This window comes from Anser anser (assembly GCF_964211835.1).
Source record: "Anser anser genome assembly, chromosome: 14".
Lineage (NCBI taxonomy): Eukaryota > Metazoa > Chordata > Aves > Anseriformes > Anatidae > Anser > Anser anser.
The window spans coordinates 19,293,063-19,316,306 of NC_139735.1; the positions used below are offsets into that span (position 1 = coordinate 19,293,063).

At 42.7% G+C, this 23,244-nt stretch overlaps 2 protein-coding genes across 7 annotated transcripts in view; one reads left to right on the top strand and one right to left on the bottom strand.

Annotated features, from left to right (window-relative positions):
- The window catches only part of FABP6 (fatty acid binding protein 6), an 80,912-nt gene that overhangs the window by 7,572 nt on the left and 50,096 nt on the right, over nucleotides 1-23,244 (bottom strand). Inside the window, exons 8-9 of the transcript XR_014572196.1 lie at nucleotides 15,088-15,220; nucleotides 9,425-9,574 (exon numbers count right to left, since the gene is read on the bottom strand). The gene's annotated coding sequence lies outside the window, so the exon portion shown is untranslated. The remainder of the gene's footprint in view (nucleotides 1-9,424; nucleotides 9,575-15,087; nucleotides 15,221-23,244) is intronic.
- The window catches only part of CCNJL (cyclin J like), a 28,319-nt gene continuing 5,465 nt past the window's right edge, over nucleotides 391-23,244 (top strand). The window contains exons 1-2 of one of the 6 annotated variants that reach the window (XM_083798126.1): nucleotides 391-782; nucleotides 13,142-13,352. In XM_083798126.1, the coding sequence (XP_083654252.1) occupies nucleotides 705-782; nucleotides 13,142-13,352 (289 nt within the window). In that variant the 5' untranslated portion in view covers nucleotides 391-704. The other 5 variants (XM_083798121.1, XM_083798124.1, XM_083798122.1 and 2 more) reach the window with 5 other exon arrangements.

Below are 23,244 nucleotides of genomic sequence, written 5' to 3' on the forward strand. Positions count from 1 at the left end.
CAAACAGGAGATGCAAGTTATGGCTTAGGTATGGGGACAGGAGGGAAGTGCATCCCTTGGCAGGTCCCAGCTCGGCATCAGAACAGGTCGGAGTTGCTTGCTGGTCACCGGGAGAGGCAAACCTTGCTGCGTGGCCCGACAGGGAGCTGTGCTCCTGTCAGATCTGGTCTGAAGAGCTCACTTTCAGCCCCAAGCAAACGTGCGGTCTACAAGTTTCTGGCAGCTGAACACAGACTCATAAAACGAGAACAAAACCCATTTCTTATGTTAACACCGAGAGTACTATTGAGCATTCACAGGCTTGAAACGGGAGAAGCTCCGTGTCCCGCTTCCCAGGCAGCCCTCCTCACCCAGCCCCAAGGCTCCCAGAGGCTCGGCTTCCCCCTCGGCGGCCGCCTCTTAATTACAGCCAATTAACCCCAGCGCCGCACCGTCGGGGGGGGGCAGCGGCACCCCCACCGCCTTTTCTTCCTCCTCCTCCTCCTCCTCCCCCCCCTCCCCCTCCCCGGCCGCGGGGCTTCCGCCCCCCCGGCGGCGGCTGGCAGCGGCTGCTCCCGGCCCGCGGGGGGCTTGGGGGAGCCGCAGCAGCACCGAGGGGGGACTCGGGGCCCCGGGGAGGGCAAAGAGCCGGCGGCAAGAGCCTCGGCCGGTTTGTTCCCCCTGGCGGCAGAGCGCCCCCGAGCCTCCTCCGGACCTTTGGTTGGATGGGAAGAACGAGGATGGAGGAGCGGTGGTGGAAAGGGGAGCTGGCGGCAGACATCCATCAGGCCCTGAGGACGAAGGTTTGTCCCCGCTCTGTTCCTCTCCCTCCTCCTTCTCCCCTCCCCTGCGGTGTGCTCCTGGCCGGGACCTGCCCCAAGCCGAAGCCGCACGACCCGCCACCTGCCCCGACTGGTCGGCAGCTTTAACTTAGGCGGCCTGCTGGTCGCTCCTTAGGTTAGATGCCAAGAGAGCACGGAGGCAAAGAAAAATCAGCGCATCGCAGGAAGCCAAGAAATGGTTTTGCTTCTTTTCACCAAGATAAATGCTAAGATTCGAGGAAAATATGGGACCTTGTTCCCTGGCAAGTTGTAAAGGAACTGAAAGATGCACCAACAGGGCTTGTAATGACTTTTCTAGAAGTTAGGGTGTCGTTACAGGCAGATTAGAAAGCCAAAAAAATGGCTTGCAATACACAAAATAGTGAATTCCTGTACTTGCACTGCGGGCAGGTAAAACTAAAGTTACTTGTTTGCTCTTTGTTTCCTTTGGTAGATCCCCAGCTCTGAAGAAGCTCTAAATGCAGCTTGTTAACATGGGGAACGTGGGAGCAAGCCCACAGCAAACATTGCCTACCTGTAGTTGACACAGCTTTAAGCTCATAAAGTTACTGCTAACAAAGTGAACGCTTTGGATGTTCTGCACCCTTTGTCTTCTTTACTGTCGTCTAGCAATAACTTGTGCCAGGTGATGCAATTGCTACCAGGTCTCTCGCAATCGGGTTGGTTTGTTCTCTTGTCTGCCAGCTGAGGCTGGGCTCCTCGGCCTTCCACGGGGCAGGGAGAACTGGGGGAAGCCAACTGACAGGGGAAGAAGAGGCTGGGGGTATTTTTTTGGTGGTTGGTGTCTTTTTTAAGTTCAGTGTATCTGCTACCTTTTAATCAACAACTTAATTCTTCAGTCTTTATTCTGGATGCATCTCACTGCTCTAAATTCCTAAAAACCACTCCTTTGTTGATGGATACTAAACCTAGGCTAGCTGAAATGACAAGAACTGCTTGAATTGAAAAAACCTTCAAAGAGGGAGAGAGTCTCTGGGCTGCCCTTTCTCTGCTGTGAGGAAGGTTTACAATGCTTTCATATACTAATTCAACCCACCTTGTGAGGTTGCTTTTCTTTTTGAAGGAAGTACAACATGACAATCCAGAGTGCTCATGTATCAAGGAAAAATAATGGCAGGTGTTAAGACTTCTTTGGTTCACTTTCTGTGATTTTTTTTTTCAAGTAATATTCTGCAGAAACGGCTCTTAAGTGTATTGCTGAGGTTCTCTGTTTTGTTTTTGTTCAAAACATCACAATTTATCATAAAATGTTGTGAAACTGCTCAAAAGGGTCCTGCAGCAAAGTTTGGGAAGATCAATTTTGAGGGACTGAAGCCAGTTTTGTAAGCCTAGACCAGTTTTAGGGATGCCTGTAGCAAAACTGCATAGAACAAAATAAACTGAAGTCGTTGCATCCCCACTACCGTGTTAGTGCATTATTAGTATATTAGCTCGTTAATACTGGGATACAGAAAATTCAGGCAATGGTGCTCTCAAGCCTACACGACTTCTCTGTTTTAAGATGCTTGCTGAGGAGTCTTAGTCTGGACCGGTGTGTCTTGGGTGAGAACAAACAGGTCTCAGTTTGAAGTACGTGAGTCTGATAGGAAAGTAACTTAATAAAAGATGCTTGTCGAGGATGTTGAAATGCATGTTGCGGGCTATTCAACTTCTTTGAAGAATGTACCTTAAAGTCTGTGTTTAAGGTAAGAAATAAAATTTCACACCGCTCTTTTTGCTAGAACAGCTGATGGACAACTAGAAGCAATTAAGACATAAGTTGAAACAATCCGATGTTTTATGTTAACTGCAAAAAATGTTACACGCACATGGATTGGAAGTTCTTGTTAACCAACTTGGAAGCTGGAGGTTTTGTGCCAGATGTTGTGTGCTCTGTCTGATGGATGTGTTCTACATGAGAGCAGACACCAAATGCACCTGGCTTCTACTTCAGAGAGGGCTGAAAGATACCGCAAGACTTTGTGACTTCCCAAAGGCTCTAGTTCAATGTGGAGGAAATTAATAGCTCCTGAATTGTCTGACTAGTGAAATACCTGTGCTGTGGTTATTGGGATGCAGTGATAGCTTTGCAGGGCTGTATTCTGTAAGGTATTGGGAGTGCTGGTCTATCAGAGTACAACACTTACGTTTCAAAAGCGCTGCGCTCATCCTTAGACTTTAAATGAGAGTTTGTTTCTCTGGGTTAGACCAGAACATTAAACCTGTTGCAAGCCTGAGCCAGGAGGAAAAATAAAAAACAAAGCATACTGTGTATGTTTGTATTAGGAAAGTTGACATACGCCAAGCCATAAAAGGTGCTGAGTGTGCTGATGTTTTCTGATTCTTCAGTAACATAGGGCCATTGTAGAAATAGGTGATAATGGAAAGGTACTGGTTGTTCCAGGCAGCTGACTTCTCCATCAGAAATCAGAGAGCTTTCTAAATGGAAGTGGAACTACTGCGACATCTCTACAAAACTCTCCCCACTTGAATACTCCAGAAGTGTGGAAAGCTAAGTAACAAGTCAGTGTGTGGTTGTTTGTTTTTTTTGTTTGGTTGGTTTTTGTTCTGTTTGAGGAAATTCTTTACTTTAGACGGCAGTCTTAGTGTCCCAGCAAACCGAGTGATGTCTGGTGGCTATTTCTCTCCTGTTTCTGTACTTCTGCTGGGCTGTTTCCTTCCAGGATATGTTCATTTCCTGCAATTAATGAGAATTACTAGATCTGCCTGCATTTCCCTTTTTATTCATCTGTTGCATAGCATCTCAGAGGAGGGCCAAATTTTACAGGACTTGTTGTTTGTGAATTGAAAAGGTTAATATTGTAACTTGATCTTTTTTATGGGAGTCTAAATTGCAGTCTGCAGTTACTTTCAGCCAGGTCAGGAGAGCTGATCTTCTTTCTGCTGAAACCAAACAGTCCTTTAAGTTGTAAAAATGTGCCTCTAAGTGGTAAGAAGGTCTGAGTGAGTTCCTCTAGGAGAAAGCTCCTGTCTCCCACCTCCTCTTGGGGTTTAAAGATCTCATGAGAAATGCTGTTTACCACAGTGAAGTGTTTCGTTCTGTTTTGACATGCAACTTTTCCCTCAGCTTGAATCCACAGTTTCAGTTTGGACTGCAGTCCCTGAAGCAGGACCGCAAGGCACACAGAGCTTGTTGTGAGGGGCCCTTATCTTCACCGGCCATATGCACATTTCTTACAGTTCTAAATCTTCTTGTTAGAAGTAGTGCAGTATCATGTTATTAAGTTTATTCTGTAAAAATACAATCTTTTCTTCTTCTCCCTGCATCCAGTGTATGTGCCTGTATTTCTATAGTAGATTATGTCCTTGTGTTTTCTCTAGTTCTGCTGAAGCACCTGGTTTACTTGACCTGTTGATAGCATGAAGATTTTAATGTAACACGTACTATTTTTAGCCAGTAAGTCCACTCTTATCCTTGTTATTTTAAAAACTTGTCATCCTTTCAATGCTTACCTAGTACTGATGGTAAGTTTGATACATTCAAATCTGCCTGGCACAGTCTGAAATCTGGATTGGTGCAGACCAGACAACTGCACATGCAGTTTAAGAAGAGGGAAGGCACTATGGCATTGTGTAGGTGATGCTTCTGTTTTTGATTTTAAAATGAATTCTAGATGAGAACTTCAGGGGTCCCAGATACCTGTAGACATGCAAAAGAGTTTGGACTCTCTGCCATTACGATTAATCAAAAAGATAAAACATTAACCTTTTATTCTGATGAGCTTCTCCAGTTTGAATGAGCGGTAAGAAGAGAGTAGGTGTTAGAGGCATTGAGGTTTATTAATATTAGGCTTTTTCCAAAAGTGGCAGTCCAGCAACAACAGCATAATCTGTTCACTTGGTGTGGGGGGGAGGAATCTAGCTTTTGAAAAGCGGTAACAATAGCATTGCTGGCTGCTAGCTGTAACTTGGTTATGTTATAGATAGCAGCATATGCATGAAGCTGAAAGAAACAGGTGTCCTGGTAAAGTACATGGTTACTCATGATCTCTTTCTCCTTAAAGTAGAATTTCAATTTTCACACTCCTTTCTCTGATCCTTCTCAGATTAGCTGCTGAACTTCTGACTGCTTTGAACTGTGTAAGAAGGACTTAATGAAATGTCTGATGAAATACCACAGTGAAACACATGAAGTAGTGGATTTTCAAGCACCATAGTAGTTCAACTTGCTCTTAGAGTTCAAATGTTTGGGACTGTTGGGAGGATGCTGAAGGGCAGTATGTGTAAGCTCGAAAAGTTCGTAAGTGCAGTTGAAGGACTGGCCCGGTCTGCCATGTGTTTGGAGGGTTTTTTTGTATGACATCTTGGTAGTATGACTGAAGCTTAATTTAAGAGTTTAAACAAAGCTCAGATTTTAAGGAATGGAGCCTGCTTTTCTTTCTGGGTATTCTGAAAAACGGGGTTGTTTTTTGAAAATGCAAGTGAAATAGCCCAGTGTAAGCTGAAGTCATTGAGTAGGTTGGCACTTGTGGTTCCTTTACGTGGCTGGAGTTCTGGTAGGAGGTGCATGTGAGTTTCGTGCTTCATTTGAGTGTACAGGAGCAATGGTAACAGAAGAAAATCTTAATTTATGGTGTTTTTCATTTGTGCATCTATGGAATGCATCATAAATCAGTAAGGGTAGCAGCTGGTAGCACTGATCTATGTGGTTTAAGTGTGTGTTTAAGCTGTTGCTCCATCCACCTGATTGGTCGCTGCTGAGCAAGAGAAAAATAAAGGATATGTTGTCTATGTGCCATTATTAGAAAATCTCTGGGTTTTAAATTTTCACTAGAAATAGTAAGAGGAATTGTCTGACTTTTTTTTTAATGTGGTTCTGCCAGGTTGGTCTCTTACTTCCTCCATTGTGAATCCAGATGCTGTGCAAGACTGGCACTTCTCTGACAGTCTGATTAAGATTTGTCTGAAAGAAGTGAAGAGCCCTTAAATAAAAGGAAACAGTAGCTCAGTAGCTTCCAGGCTTGACTGAAAGGAGGTCGCAGCAGGGCTGAGAATAAGAGTAACAGATCACGCAGTGAATCCTAGGCTGTCCCTTATCATTTTAACATCTAACAGTTGTGATTGCTCTGTGTGTGTTACTGGACAGCATGGCTTGTGCTTGCACAGCCGAATCTAGTGTGGATGCTTGAGGACTTTTACCATGTGTTTCAACTCTGAGAGGAAATGCATCCTGCTGGTTATACCCAAAGAGCACTGCCCTGTCACTTAGGTTCTGAAGGGCAAAGGAGTCCAGGAAGGCTGGGCACTTCTCAAGAAGGAAAATCTTAACGGCTCAGGAGCGGTCTGTCCCCACATGCCCAAAGACGAGCCGACGCGGAACTAGACCGGCCTGGCTGAGCAGAGAGTTGTGGCTCGAGCTTAGGAGAAAAAGGAGGGTTTATAATCTTTGGAAAAGAGGGCGGGCTACTCAGGAGGACTATAAGGATGTTGCGAGGCTGTGCAGGGACAAAATTAGAAAGGCCAAAGCTCATCTGGAGCTCAATCTGGCTACTGCCGTTAAAGATAACAAAAAACGTTTTTACAAATACATCAACGCAAAAAGGACTAAGGAGAATCTCCATCCTTTACTGGATGCGGGGGGAAACTTAGTTACAAAAGATGAGGAAAAGGCTGAGGTGCTCAATGCCTTCTTTGCCTCAGTCTTTAGCAGCAAGACCGGTTGTTCTCTGGATACCTGGTACCCTGAGCTGGTGGAAGGGGATGGGGAGCAAGGTGTGGCCCTCGCTATCCATGAGGAAATGGTTGGTGACCTGCTACGACACTTGGATGTACGCAAGTCGATGGGGCCGGATGGGATCCACCCGAGGGTACTGAGCAAACTGGCGGAGGAGCTGGCCAAGCCGCTTTCCATTATTTATCGGCAGTCCTGGCTATCAGGGGAGGTCCCAGTCGACTGGCGGCTAGCAAACGTGACGCCCATCTACAAGAAGGGCTGGAGGGTAGACCCGGGAAACTATAGGCCTGTTAGTTTGACCTCAGTGCCAGGGAAGCTCATGGAGCAGATTATCTTAAGTGTCATCACGCGGCACTTGCAGGGCAACCAGGCGATCAGGCCCAGTCAGCATGGGTTTATGAAAGGCAGGTCCTGCTTGACGAACCTGATCTCCTTCTATGACCAAGTGACGCGCTTGGTGGATGAGGGAAAGGCTGTGGATGTGGTTTACCTTGACTTCAGTAAGGCTTTTGACACCGTTCCCCACACCATTCTCCTCGAGAAACTGGCTGCTCGTGGCTTGGACTGACATACGCTTTGTTGGGTTAAAAACTGGCTGGATGGCCGGGCCCAAAGAGTTGTGGTGAATGGAGCCAAATCCAGTTGGAGGCCGGTCACTAGTGGTGTCCCCCAGGGCTCAGTGCTGGGGCCGGTCCTCTTTAATATCTTTATCGATGACCTGGATGAGGGGATCGAGTGCACCCTCAGTAAGTTTGCAGATGACACCAAGTTAGGTGCGTGTGTCGATCTGCTCGAGGGAAGGAAGGCTCTGCAGGAGGATCTGGATAGGCTGGACTGATGGGCTGAGGTCAACTGCATGAAGTTCAACAAGGCCAAGTGCCGGGTCCTGCATCTGGGGCGTAACAACCCCAAGCAGCACTACAGGCTGGGAGATGAGTGGCTGGAAAGCTGCCTGGCAGAGAAGGACCTGGGAGTATCGGTTGATAGTCGGCTGAATATGAGCCAGCAGTGTGCTCAGGTGGCCAAGAAGGCCAACAGCATCCTGGCTTGCATAAGAAGCAGTGTGGCCAGCAGGTCTAAGGAGGTGATTGTCCCCCTGTACTCGGCTCTGGTGAGGCTTCACCTCGAGTACTGTGTTCAGTTTTGGGCCCCTCGCTACAAGAAGGACATGGAGGTGCTTGAGAGAGTCCAGAGAAGGGCAACGAAGCTGGTGAGGGGTCTGGAGAACAAGTCTTACGAGGAGCGGCTGAGGGAGCTGGGGTTGTTCAGCCTGGAGAAGAGGAGGCTCAGGGGAGACCTCATCGCTCTCTATAGGTACCTTAAAGGAGGCTGTAGAGAGGTGGGGGTTGGTCTATTCTCCCACGTGCCTGGTGACAGGACGAGGGGGAATGGGCTAAAGTTGCGCCAGGGGAGGTTTAGGTTGGATGTTAGGAAGAACTTCTTTACTGAAAGGGTTGTTAGGCATTGGAATGGGCTGCCCAGGGAGGTGGTTGAGTCGCCATCCCTGGAGGTCTTTAAAAGATGTTTAGATGTAGCCCTTAGTGATATGGTTTAGTGGAGGACTTGTTACTGTTAGGGCAGAGGTTGGACTAGATGATCTTGGAGGTCTCTTCCAACCTAGACGATTCTGTGATTCTGTTATCTTTGCCTTTCTCTTTGAGGTTGAGTTTGCCCGGGCACCCTGGAGATTAGCAAATGCTAAATTCATCAACTCTACTGTCAGACTGTTCACAAACATACAAATTCGTAACCTTTCTGACCTATTCATTAAATTGCAGTCAGCTGCCCCAGCACAGAGAGACTTGCCAACAAGCTTTCTACAAATGATTTTGTTACTGGAAGGGCTAGCACTGCAATTTGTGCTGCTGAAGGACTGTTTTTGTGGGGAAGAGTGAGTAGCATGCCAATAGGTGCAGAATTAAATCGATAGGATGCTATCTAGTCTTAACTGTGAAAAAGCATGCAGAGGGCTCTGAATTTTCAAGTCACTATAATTAAAAAATAATAATAATAATAAACTAAATTTTTAACCCTCTCTCAAGCCTTGTTTTTAAATTCCTTGTATATAATCTTCTCACCTGCCTAAATAATGGTATAGTGGTGTTAGCTTTTCATGATTTCTCATACTTGGTGCAATAACTATATCTGGGAGATCAGTTTGATACCTTTCTTCCCCAGCTGGAGGACTGGTTAGAACACAAACCAGGAAGGAGCTTTTCTCTTTCACAGACCTACTCTTAATAGCATGCTAGATAATTTTCCCTTTATTTTTAATCTGCAGGCATTTCCTTCCTGTTTTAATGGCAACAGTTTTGCAGTATCTGTTGTTCTTACTACTGGAATTCTAAGAATCTAGTGGAAGGAACCTACTTGCTGTTTTCCAGAACATGCAACATACAGACCGTTAAGCGATTGCCTAAGTCACCCTTGTTTTCACTAGTCTTCTGGCTTGAAATACTTAGCAGCCTTTTCCATGTCCTTTCTTTTTTTTTTTTTTTAATTTTAAGTTGGAGTGCCATATATTGACATCACACACAAGTGGTGCTTTCTTGGGTTTAGATAGCGTTCCCCTGGATTAAGAAGGATTGTGGAGGTCTTGTTGAGGCTTACGTACTTTGCTGGGCATTTTTGTTAATTGGTTGGAACCTTTTTTTCTGATTTTGGTTTAGGATTGGTAATCAAGATCTGTGAATTGTGGTAGCAGGGGCAATCTTCTGGATTCTGTTCACATGTCCAGAAACAGAAGTAGTTAATGGGGTTAAAAAGGAATAATAGTGAGATAAGGATCAGGTTTACCATTGTAAATTGAACTTGTGTCTATGTAGGGGAAGTATTTGAACAGCTGTTTTTAGATGAATGGACTTTACTTTCATTGAGTAGCTCTGGTTTAGGTGCTTCATTCTGCTCCAGAAATGGGAAGGTAATTTACCTGGCTCTCCACAGAAGATGCAGTGCTCTGGACATCCCTGTGTGCAGCAGCTTGGGTGTCTTGCAAAGGAGATGGATGGTGCTGAGAGGTAGAGGAAGATGGCAAAAACACTGGAGCTGTTGCAGGAAGTCAGGATGCTGCTTGCTTCGCCTGTGGGGGAGAACAGATCCAGACTGAAGTCCAAGTGACATGGTAGAAAGCTAAATTCATTTAACATCTCCATGAATTTCAGAATCTGAGGCATATTTGTTAGTTTCATCTTCCTGTCAAGAAGCCTCTGAGCTGTTCTAAAATACCTTGATGAATTTCACTTTTGTTCTGAGAACTGAGCATTACTGGTATGACTTATTACCATCCTGTCACATCACTTGTTAACTTTCCCACTGCTTGTCAGTTCATTACTGGCTTAAATCAGTGGGAGAAGAATTGTGCTGAAAAGAAATCGGACAGCAAAAAGTCTGTGTGGAATTTCTTTCCATACTGAACACCCAAGCTATCTGATGTAGTACTCCAACCAAAGTAAATGTTGGGCAGACAGGACTATGGCAACTGCTGCTGTAAGGGAGCTGGAGGAATTGATCCCGTCAAGTTTTTGTCCTCTCCTCTTCAGCTGTAGTTTGGCTGATTTAGTTCAAACAGCCAGTGAAGGTGTAAGCTTCATCTGGCTCGGTTATTTTGCTTCTGTTAAGTCTTGTTGCTTTGTATCTCCTCTAGGGGTGGGTTCTGAAGAGTTTGCTCAGCCCAGTTACAAAACCATCCGATACACAGATGCAGCCTGGTCCCTTGGGCCCGCTGGGCAGTCAGCTTGCCTCCGGAGCTGTGGCTGTGTGATGAATGGGGAGCCACTGTCAGGAGCCTGGCTGTCTTTCGGATGTGATTGCTGAGGGAGATATGCTGTCCTTAACACCACTTAAACATGTTTACACTGATTCCCTTCTCTTAGGTCAGGTCTTGAAGCTGGTGGGAGGTGGCTTATGAATTGTCTTCGCCTTAAAGCAGCTTCTTTTGCTGTCCATGTGCAGTCACGATTTTACAAACCTTTTTGTGTTTGGAGATCGTGGTGATCGCTTTAAATGCTGTGCCCTGTTTTTCTGGAGGCTTTTTGCTGAGAGATGCTGATCAATACGTTGAGCAAAGTTTGTTGAGTAAGTTTCAAGACACCTGTAAGCCTCTTACAATCCTGCTGCTTTTAGCATTTTGATGTGGTGATGGTGCAGCAGCCCACAGCCGGGCGGTTGGAGTGGAGAGGAGAGAACAGGTCAGGGATAAGCAGAAGCAGTATATGAAAGGGCAATTCCAGCAGGCGGCAGGACTCACAGTTTCTTCTCTACTGCTTTTCTGGAGATAGAGGAAAAGTTTAAGCATTGGAAATGATTTTATTCTTGTTATACGATATTTTTTTTCCAGAGCTGTAGTTCCTAGTCCTCAACAGTATCTCCAAGTAGCTAGGCATTTTTTGCATTCAAGAAGTAACTTCTTTTTTTTTTTTTTTCCCTTGATGAACTTATGCAAAAGAAACCTAAGAGGAGTTGATGGAAGGGGATGCATATCCACGGCTTTGTTTGTAGGGCTTCTCACTTTGTATAGGTCTTCGGTGGTTGCCAAACACAACTGTGAGCCTGCTTATCCAGCTCTTGCATTGTTACACCATCTGCCTCTCTCTCATAGGAAGCCATCTCAGCGTTTCAGGCTGATCCTAAAAGCAGCCCTACTGAAGTACTTAGCTGCTTGGTGCTATGTGCTGCACGGCAAGGCTCTTGCCTGTGCACAGATGATAACCCTGGATCAGTTAATACCTGGGAGCTTGTAAGGAACCACGGCCTGTAGCATCTCCTAATTTAACCCTGTAATTGAATCTTGCCTAGTTTAATTCTTGTTATATGGAAGCCCCCATGGTTTTATTTTGGTGCACAAAATCAGAATGTCTCTCACAGTCTTTACTAGCAACTGATTGGGGTGATGGGAGGAAGGAAAAAGGTAGGTGTCTTAAATGGGAGTAAAATGTCTGTGTTAAACTAGTGGCAGAATAATCCGATTGGTTTAAATTCAGTGCTTTGAGTGGTCTTCATAAATTCTCCAGTGGAGTGCAGTGAGTAGGGGTGCATAAGGGTATGCAAGGCAATTAAAAAATTGAATTTATGAGGGATTTCTGGGCATAAAACAATGTGGGAGGACATCTTCCATTGTCTCTCTCCTTTATAAATTGTTACTGGTGGGGGATTTTTTTATAATCCCCTCCCAGTGAAGGCTGCCCCAGATCTAAGAGGGCTGTGTGCCTGTCCCCAGTCTGTGCCCGTTCAGTCCAGAATGCCTTTTCACTGACTTTTCTTTTTTCTTTTTTTGAAGGCCTGGGAAGCAATCATCCCTAACAGCACTTGGCTTGCTGTCTTCCTAAGTTACTTCTTGTTAGGGATCCTCTCTGGTTTCCAGTTCTGCATGTCCTTCTGAGCCCGATTGTGTCGCTCTTTTCTCCTGATAAGCTGAACCTGCTCACCGAGTGCTTCCTTCCAGGGAGACGAGAGAGGGGGGGCAGCCACCGCACCAGCTCTGCATGGTGGTGCCTCCTCTGTAAACGGTGCAGCCAGTGCAGATACTTTGGAGCTCTGATCTCTTCGTCTTGATTTGTTTAGTAGGATTAACTGCTCTATGTACCACTCTGTATTCCAATATAATACGCATTTATCTTGCAGCACTATGCTACTTCTAACTCTTTTTCAAATACATGTAATACAAAAATGACGTATAAGTGGAATCTGAATTACTGAGATGTACCTGATTTTTTTTTTTCCTTATCTATGCCTACTGACGTGTATTCAGCCTATTTTTATTAAAGTCTGGTCATGGTAATGCATTAGTAAATGATTATTTCTAAACTAAGAAAGTATTAAATGTAGGCATTAGATTTTTTTTGGGTGTTCCCAAGGATCTTCACTCCTTCCCTTAACCTACTCTTTGCATAGTGGCTACAAACCTGTGTGGAAAACCCTTGCAGGTGAAGATCTAGCATAGGTAGACCAAAAACTTCAATAATTCTGCCTTTAAAATGAAAATTTGTATACCACATGAAACAATCTGTCAGATTGTTAGCTTTTATAATGCTGAAATAGGTTAGTACAGAAAGTGCTTGACTTTGCTGTAATTAGAAGTCTAATCATTCTCCCATGATTTTTTCTTGTTAATGTCTATATTTTTTCTTACTGCAGCTATGCACTGTGCGTGTGTTTTAACATTAGATAGTTCTTTATGCTAGAGACCTATTTTTTTTTTTTTGGCACAGGATGTAGGAAGTTGGGCAATGAAAGAAGGGACAGTATAGGAGAAGCATATCTTGCAGTGATAGCCTATGAAACAGTACTTAACAGTCCAGTTTGGGTGAACAAAATAAAAAGCAGTCCTTAAGGGACAACTTTCATGGCAAAGGAGTTTGGTGTTCCTGAGAATTGCAAGCTCCTGGGTTAAACTAATTTAAAGTATTTGAGCACGTGTTAAATGTTTGTAAGGGAAGTGCATGGATGACCCAAGAACTAGAAGTTAATTGACTGTCAAAACATGCCCTGACCCAGCCCTGATTTCTGTGTCAATCAGTGCTGTATTTGCTAAGTGGCTGCTGCAGCAGGTGGTGGTTGGGATTCCAGACAGCAAAATGGTATATAAATGGGATATTTCCTTACCTCTTTCCTCCTTTTTTTTTTTCTCCTTCTCTGTTACCCCCTGTAGGAGCTTAACCTACCTTTGTATAAGGCCCATTCACCACAGATTGGGATGCGCCGGTACTTCATTGATCTCTTGACCATCCTCAGCAACCGTTGCAGCCTCTGCCCTACAGCCCGGCATCTCGCTGTCTACTTACTGGACCTCTTCATGGATCGCTACAATATCAGTGTCAAGCAACTGTACATCACTGCATTTGCCTGTCTTCTCCTAGCAAGTAAGTTGGCTGCTGTCTACTAAGGCCTTTTTTTAACTTTCTCTGAGCAGATGGTTGTTCTCCTTAAACGTCGTGTGCTGTTTTCTCTGTTAAGACTGCAGCTTCTGTCTACTTAGGGTAAGTGCCTAATGAAGTCCACAGAAAGGCATAAAGTAGTCTTAAATTCTGCCCAACTTGTGTTGCACATCTGCATGCTGGTGTTAACGTGCAGGGGAATTTTGGGTAGCTGAAGCTGGATCAGTGGAAAGGGATGACGAAGATCAGGGAGTGACGGAAAGGAGGTGGCAAGACTGGGAGAGTTTGGTTCTAGGGAAAAATCGGTAGTAGAGAATAGCATGTGTAACACAGTCTCTCCTGGAGATCTGTCCTTGTCTCTGTGCCTCTGTTATCACTGGGCATAATCGGTTCCTTGTAAATCAGAGTTTTCTTGCACAGGGGCAAAAGGAAAATTGTTTCATGAGGATATATTGATGATGCTGGAATGTCTGTTGCTTGTTCTGGGCTCCTATCAAATAGCTGGTCATTGCTATGTAACACTGAAGGTCTGGTGTTGGCATCCACTTGAAAAAAGATCTTGAATATTTGTCATTAGTATTTTCTTGAAGTCTCTGCAGCCAGTGCTGTGCAAATGGAAGGCAGTGGGGCTGGTGCCTCAATGAATTGCAGACTACCCTTGCAGGCTTACAAACTCTGTTTCTAGGTTACAGGGAAATCATCCTGCCATATAGGAGCCAGGCAGAGAAGCATGCTATTGTTGTGGACAACAAAAGTTACGCAAACTGCAGCATTAGTGGCTGGAAGGTGCAAGTAGTCATACTGATTAAGGTAAAAATTGCTATGAAGACCCAGAAACCATTTCTCAAGGAAACAAGGTGATGTTATTTGCTTATTCCTCAGGATGCGGGTTTGCTACTGCTTTTCCCTGCTGGGTGTGCTCTGAAGAGCTTAATCTGCAGAGATAATGGTAAAAGACTAACAAACCATACATATGGTATATTTAAGCACTGTTCACTCATCAGAAAAAGGTGGTGAATTATATGGAGCAGTTGCTGGTTCATGTTACAAAAAAGGCCAAGATTAAAATCAGAACAAAGAATCAAAACGGTTTCTGTAGGTGTAGTTTTGCTGCAGCCTACATGAGCCCTGGGTAGAGCTGTTGCGGTTCTGCTGACCTGAACATTTTGTGAGCTCCTTTGGAAAAGTAAATTGGCAGAAAACTATCCCAGCTGAGGAAGTATTTTCTTTCTGTTTACCAAAGATTTTTCTTCACTCTCCTGAGGGGTCAGACAAGCTTCATGCCCTTGCAAAGGAGGGGAGAGGGACTAAGGCTGACCTTAAAATTTTTAGGAAACTGCGCCCTTTATTTCAAATGCAGCAGAATGAAATACCAGGTTCAGGTAGCCTGGAGACTGAAGTCTGTTCAGAAATGCACTCCTCAGCTTTTGGACCTTCTGATGGATTTATTTTTTTAGTATGTGTGTGTGTTTGTGTAACATCATAACTGCAAGAAGCCTCATAGCATTGCTGTGTTTTTGTTTTTGTTTTTTTTTTTTTCCTCCCAAGTACATGGATGAATGTGACCTTCAGGAATAGAGAATAGGATTTTCTTTAAATCTGACTATTTCAAGGATACTCCTCTTCCATTTTTCCCAGCATAAAATTGATGCTTCAATGGTTCTTATTAAAAACTTTTTTTTCTTTTGGTTTAGAGGAAGAATTTATAGCTGTAACTTACATTTGCAGTGCTACGCAGACAGGATGGAAGTGGTACCCTCAAACTTTGTAGGAGTTGTCAGAGTTGGTATAATGGTAGGATCTTGGGCAGAAGTTTCCTTTATGAGATTGGGAGGGCTGGACTCCTGTAGCTTCTAGGATTTAAAAAGAAATAATAATAATAATAAAAAGCTTTTGAGGCTGTCCTTATGTAAATGAATAAAGTCAAATGCAACTCTATATCACTTCTAAGCAACTGTGAAGCAAAGGAAAGCTCACAAACTGCCCTGCGATAGCACTAGAGGGAAATGTTTTGCAACTTCTGCTTTATTATTTTTTTAAGGCAATTTGATTAAAAGAGCAGGTCTGGGTCTAGTGAGCTAATGAATATGAGAATCTTTCTAAAATTGACACTAGCGTATGCAGCAGCATTCGTACATCCGGATCTGGAATAGAATCATGCCTTATAGGAAAAGATCCGTTATTGTAAAGGTAGCTTTCCTACCAATGTGTAGAAGTAAAATACTGAAAGTTGAACCAAAGCAGCTTTGCACAAAACGATGTCTAAATAATTTCTATAGATAAGGTTTTATATTCTAGTGTTCAGTCTGGAGACTTTGGGGAGCACAGCAAACACTGTTGTTTACTGTTAGGGCCATCTTAATGTGTAGTAAGGACCTTCTTTTCTGGTATGTGTAGCTTGAGCTGATGCAAGTCAAGTCAGGAAAAGTTATCTGACACTAAGCAGGGATTCCTGGATTTAGGTTGTAATTTTCAAAATGATATGAAATGGAAAAAATCTTGTAATATGATTTTTCTCTTCAGCTTTGTACTAAAAGTCTCGGAGTATTGACCTGAAGTCACCTGAAGTGTCTTTCTCTAGCAAAGAAGAATAAAACTGGTTCCTTGCCTGTTATTGCAAATGCAGCAATTAGAACTTCCTGCAAAGTATTACTGTAGGAAGTTGCATTGTTTTTCAGCAAAGAATTGCAGCGAAAGTGCTCTTCAGTCTGCGTAGCAAGACTTTGTACTTATTAAAAATACGTGTATAACTTTAGACAAACAAAAACTTCAGCTTTATGAAGTAGTTCAGTTAGCAATTTTTCAAAATGCTGCTGTTTACTCCATCAAGATGAATGTTTAACACAGAATATCTTTCACTAAACATTACAAACATGTTTTGAGAAAGCAATCAGGAGGAAAAAACAAACTTCCTTAGAAAAAAGCAAGAGGTTAAGGGTAGTGTGCAGACCACAAGCAAGACGAGGTCTGGTTAGAGGTAAGAATTCTTACATGTAAGTGCGGGGATGGTTTATGTTTTTTTTGAGAGGGTTGGGAGGGGTCAATAGGGAAGCTTTTGGGGACACAGCTTTTGAAATGGAAGCAACAAAATTATAAGCTAAATGTTAGTTGAGTACAATTGGGTAAGCTCAGAGAAATTGTTGGCAACTCGTATTTAGGTTGAAGTTTGCTTCTATCTCAGATCTAAAGGAGCTCAAAAAAAAATTTTTTTTTTTTTTTACCCTCCACCTACAAACTTTACTGTCACACATCTTTGAGCATACAACAGCAGTGTTCTCGCGACATGGATCGCAGCATTTCCCTGGTTGTCTGTAAGTTAGCTGGAGCTATTTTCTCCTGCTGTGTTCTAGAAAAGCATTTTGACTGGCTCATCAGTTTCCCCAGACATGGAAACCGGATGATGATAGTGCTTCCCTCGACAGTAATAACTGCAGAGGAGATGAGGGAGTGGGAAGATAACACTGTTCCAGACAAATTGTGCTGGTAGCCAAATAATGTTCAGCCTGGACTTGCTGCAGTTGAGAGGAACGTGGGTGTGTGTCCCCCTGAATCACCCAGTCATTCTCTAGTCGGAAGATGTATGTTTCTTCTGCAATGTATGCACTGAGTGATAATTGGAGAAGGCCTCTGGAAATTCCTCTCAGATAGTTTAGCCCCTCAGAACAGCTATAAAAGCTTTGAAGTTTACTTACGTCATCAACAGTTATTTCCTCTGAATCAGTTCTGAAAATGAATGATACTTGTTCACCGAAATCTAGAGGTGAACTGAAAGCTATTGGGGGAGGGAAGGAAATATCACTGGAAAAACTGATTTTAGGTACTTCAGGAATGTGTTCAGAACAGATGTTTTTTTCCTTCACTTACATTAAAGGAAACTTTATGCTCCAAACCAGAATCACAAGCGAAACGTGCTTTTGTAACACAGTCAGACCTAGTCCGCATGGACATTTTGGCTAGGTACATGGCTGGAAGACAGAGGACCTCCTTTCCTGGTCCAGCTGTGCTAATGGAAGAGGTTGTAGGTTCCTGCTGCTGCAAGAAGATCCTCAGTGACATTCAGCAGTTAAAACTGCTCAAGAAACTCCATGTGTCCCTTGCTTGATGCAGACTAGTGACTACCCAGGTTGACTGCTTTGCTGGTAAACCGGGGAGATGGTGGCTTTTGGTAGGTGGCAGTGCTGTGCAGCTGGGACTGGTGGTCTTCTGGCAAGACAGCTGGCTTTGGTGCAGGATGATTACCAACCAGTTCACCTGCACAGAAGCCAGGATCCTTGTCTCAGCACTCAGCCATGGATAGATGCTCACTTTGGAAACAGATAAGATGGCTGAAAAGTGTTATTACTTTCCTTGTCTACCTGTAGTGTACTCCCCACCTCTCCCACCAGTGTTTTGAGTAATCTCTGGCTTTCTCCAGACAAAATCAGCTGGAATTTAAATAGTTTTTGTAAGTGGATTGATTTTAAGTAAGTTACACGTGTAAGTAAATGTTAAGTAACGTTTTGGCTGGAGAGAATTGAGGAACTCACATTTCACTCCATGTCCTCAGCAGCTGGGGGGAAGGCAGCCCCTTGCAGAGGAGCACTGCTGAGCAGCAGCAGGTTGTAATGCTATAGACTGCATCTTAATCAGGCAATTTATTACAGAAAATGGGTGTGATATTTTTAAGGTGCTCTAGCTCTGTTGGATAAAGATTATGTAAGGACATCCCATCTGCTATAGTGCTGCTTGCCTTAAATTGCCTGCCAAAAGCTGTCCAAACCAGCTGCCCCAAAGTAGATGAGATGCACTGATACAAACTGTTCAACTGGTCCAGCTGCAGAAGTAAACTCTGGGGAGACAGCAAGCACCTGGGCAGTATGTTTTAAACCACCACAACTGTTTCTCCTGTGAGTTTTGTAACCGTGGTATTTGGTTGTTGCAATGTTACGGTGTATAACTATAGTTCAAGCAGTACAGCTTTTGCCTGTTGCTGTAAAATCCTACCTGCACCTTACAGATGCTTCTTTCTTCCCTGATTAGCTAACCCTCTTCAGTAGCAGGTGCTTCAGCAGCTGATAAAAGCACCAGCTTGCTCTCCCTGAGCCATTCAGCTGCATTGAATGTTCCAGCAATTCTAGTTCTTATGGGCCCCTCTTTCTGGAGGGTTCTGCTGCTATGGAGACACACTAACAGTTTTTACATTTGAGTATTGTTGTAAGCAAAGCTTTAACACATCCAGTGCTGCATTGCTTTACAGAGCACTATGTTAATTTTCTTGTGGTTGTCTTTATTTTGCCCAATTCCTTAATATGCCAGTGGATTCTTAATAGCTGAGTTAGGACACTAAAGAAATGAGAGCACAAAAAGATGTTAGTCCTAACTGGGCTGAATTTAGGGCATGGATAATTGTTTATTACCTAATTCCCTGTTGCCTGTGTAAAACCATCAGCAGTCAGTTTTCCCACTGGCCTGTGCTTTGTGATCCATTCTTCTTTTACTGTCCCGCTTTCACGAGCAGGTAGCTCTTCTGACAAAGGCAGCTGAGCAAGACAATAGTGTGTGTCAGTCCCAGATATGGAGTTGTGCTTATAAAACTTGCTTATAAAGTTATACATTTTTCATTTACCTGGTGATATAACATGGGCAGAATATTTTCTTTAATATATTAAACTTTACTAGGAAGTTATTAGAAACTCAGGTGCATTAAGCACCATGGTTTGCATGTGTGCTAGGTATTGTACAGACCATTGAAAAATCCCTGACTGCTGGCTTTGCAAGACACTACAGAAAAAGGAATTCAACATGGTATCTCTAATCAGCCTGTCTCTTTCCTCTCTTGCTTAGAGGACCGTTAGAAACTGTATTTGTCTAGGAGTGGCATGGGAGAGAGTGTCAGAAGTTTGTTGTAGTGCCTTCTGGACCGAGATAGGAATAATAATTAAAAAAAAAAGCTGTGTCAGTAGCCACAGGTCTGGACTTTATGTTGGGCTTGACTGGTCTATCCTTTATTTGGATCAATTTTGATTGTTTACGGGACAAAAAATACTTGCATTTTAATTTCTCTTTAAATTGGCAGTCCTTTTTTTGTTGCTTGGTCTTCTCAAGGACCCTGAAAATGTAATAAAAAAAACCTGCCTGCACATTCTGCTTTTGTTTTAGTATCCGTGCAAAATGCCAGGAAAACCATTTACCCACCTGCCACAAACACTCTGAACTGTGTGCTCTGCAGGTAGGTGTACCTAGTGACTTTTACCTCCTACAGTGGATGAATCAATACTCCAGGGTATGTTTGACAGCAGTGATGCTCCTGTGACCTTTATTTTTTCCTAAGGAAAAGCTGGAATGGATGGATAGGCTGTTTTGATAATGTGACAAATATATTAATGAAATGTACTCTTTATAACTTAAACCTGTTCCCCTGACAGTAGGATTTAATCAGTGTTTCATTCATCAAAAGCATGGATATGTACTATAAAGAGCACTTATTTTTATTTTCGTGTGTGGGGATGGGGGCACATGACCACTTATTTAGAATTTACAAACAAGTTAGTCACAAACAAATGTAAACTTCCATTATATTTTCACCTTATTTTATTCATTCTATTGACCTCAGTAGGCCTCCTTGTGGATGTTGTAAATTTTAGACATACTTAAAATAAACCTTCCTTTAAAGGCTTAGGACTCTGTCACCTCAAAATAAAAAACTCTTTTTGAGGACAACAGTGATAACTAAATAGCTTTATAGGTAACTAACAGCCTGAATACAACAGCAAACCTTGAAACTGAGGTTGTCTATAGTGGCATTTCAGAAGCATGCAGATGACTCAGATAAGCAATTCTAAGAAACTTCGCACTCCAGACTCCAGGTGATAATGTTGCTGAAACAGTTTTGCTTTTCTTCCCTAAGGGTGTTGTTGATTAAACCAGCTAAAGTATATTGCCTGGACTACCCTAGGCTTGCAACTGTCTTGCCTGAGCCTTGAATATTTTTGCAACATTTTTAGTGGAGATCCTGGTAAATAATAAATACCCTGCGCAAAGGATCTGAGTTTCTGTAGTACTGCTAAAGAAGCCAAAGTAGCAGTAGTATTTATGTTCTAACTTATGGAAGAAAATGTATTGGAGAAGGACACATGGCATTTCAAAATCATCCTAAACTTAGTCTTTCCCAGCGTGCCTGTGATCTATTTGGTCTGGTGCAATGAGCTAACTTTTGCTGTCATTTCCAGATTTCAATTTAAAAATAGATGGCCAGTGCTTGGCAAGTAAAGTTTTCAGGTTAAGGTGGGACTGTGAAAGAAAAAGTGACTACTTTGGCTGCATATTGCTTTGGAAAGTAGCTTGTGTTTGAATTTTACAGTTTAGTTAAAGTGACATTCCTCAATTGATTTACTTACCAATTCCTGTCTCAGTTCTGGGATCTTCAGTTTATCTAGCTACATTTATACTCGGTCTCCAATTTGCTGCAGTGACTGCTGTTATCTAACATTAAAATTAAGAACTAGTATTAAAAAGCAGGAGGAAAAAAAAAAGATCTAAATCACTAAATTTAACTGTTGCCCATTAATTTTAACTTTGACTTGACCAAGTTCATTTAGCTTTTAAACAGCTTTGCCCTGTGTCAGTATGGTAGCTTTCCAATGCTACCATGCTGATAGTCTGCTTTCTCTGTTCTCCAGACTAGTCTGACATCTTGAAATTTCCAAGGTTTAGTGGGAAGTTAGAAGGAACTGTAACTTACAGAAGTTAGAATAACAGATCCTTGGTTTCCTGGGCATACAGCGGTTTCTCCTATTTCTGCTAGCACGATCCTTAAGCTTCTGTATCAGACTGTGACGTCACCTTGGGTAGGAAAAGGACCCAAAGGGTTAACTTCTCAATTTTCATTTTTCTTAAACAGTTCTAAATTCAGGTGACAGTTCTAAATTCAGGTTTACCAAGGGGATTCATGAATGTGTGTATACAGACTCCTAAATTTTAAAGTTTTTTTTTTTCACTGATAGAACAGGAAAGGACTGTTTATTCCATATGATGGGTGAATTTTATATTTCATTCTTACTGTTAAGGTCTTCTGTGGTGGAGTCTATTACACTTTTAATGCATTCCATATCTATGATATCTGAACAGGCTCAAAGATAGAAATACATTTTTAAATGTGTCGAAAAAATAGTTAAGCTGCTAATAGTACAGAAAATTCTGTCAGGCTTTTAAGACACTGGAGACATTTTGTTGGATAGAATTGCTATCCTAAATGGATATCAAGATTTTTAACATAATTTTCTGGTACAATACTGTTTTTAATTGTTTTTAGATTTGACAAGAATACTCTGAAGCCATATGACATGCTAATATCTCGTCAATTAATCTGTCTTAGTAAAAGAGGACTCTTGTAGAGGTGATGGGAGGATCACTGAAGCAAAAGTCATTTGTGGGATACATGCTTCCAGGAACAAAGAGAAATAACTCCAAAATACTTTTTAAATAGCAATGCACCTAAGTGAATGGGTTTGGATTTTTCAGCAAGGATGTTACTTAAGTAGTACTGGACAATTATTATTACCGGCAATTGCTTCTTGCTAGTTTTTGAACAAAGCAGGGCTGGAGATATGTCATTTTTGGCTTGGTAACAGTGAGAATTTTAAAAAGTGTGCTTTCTTAATTTAGCAGCAAAGTAACAGCTTGCTTTATTACTGATAGGTCCAATCCTGGGGGCATCAGATCTACTATGGATACACACACACACATAAATATATATTCTTCTTTTTAAAGAAGGGTAAATAGAGTGAGATCCTGTTTTTCTGTACACAGTGACAATACTTTAGCTGCTTGTGAAAAACTGAGTCATTCTAGAGACTGCTGTGGTCTCAATAGGCTGCTAAATGCAATTTAGAAAAGGGTGCAGCTTTGTTCAGCTATCTTGACTCTGAAAATGTATGCTCTCTGCTAATCCCATAGGAATTATTTATGTTAATCACTTAGTTAGAGTGTACTTCTCTTAGCCTTTCAGTGACCCTAGCTAATGAGGCCCTCCAAGACAGGAAGGAACAAAGAGAAATTCTGAAGCAGCAAGGGCAAAGGTGGTGTTGCCCGAGGATTTTTAATGTCTTCCTTTTTGTAGCATGTGCATTTAGCTTCCATACCCAACGGGTAGTATTCATACCCAAAGGAGCTTTTTTTCCTCAATATTAGATCTTCCTTGCTCTATTTTCTCCACACTGCCTTCTTCGTACTTGACTGAATGCCTTTCAGCAAACCGCTTCCAGTTATTGTCAAAAAAACTGGCTTCAAAAGCAACTTGAGGAGGAGAGATGCTTTGACAGAATTGCTATTGTAAGCAAGTAACTGGGATTTGAGATTACTGGTGTTCTTGTTTTAGTTTTAAAACTGCATTCAGTGGGCAGCTTGAGAAGAAGGGACAGTAACTTTTATGTCATCCTTGTCCCCCAAGTAATTTTGATGGAGGAATGAATAAGAGGAATGTGGCATCCTGGTTACCTTGGTAAGAAGGCCTCTTGAACAGCGTTGTGAAACAAGGGTAGAAACTAATGTACTTCTGTAATCTAGTATTGAAAGCTGCTCATTGCATTCTGTTTCAGGCATATTTTTATAATTTCTTGTAGCATAGCAGAGTCTGGTACTCTCTTTGGGTAAGTAGAGGTCCCTTAGCTTGTTCGTGCCTACAGTGAAAAGACAGAAATGGCTTCTCCTGCTGTGGATTGCAATTTATGTAGAGGCTGAGAGAAGCCAAGCAGTATCTCTGCTTTGCTGGGAATGGGTGGCCTTGCTGTTGTGAGCTGGTTGAAACACCAAATTACTAATTCTGCAAAATCTGTTGCTGCACGCCACTCTAGTGCACTAAAGTGGCATTTGGCAGGGGAGTGTCAATTCTGTTCTAGAG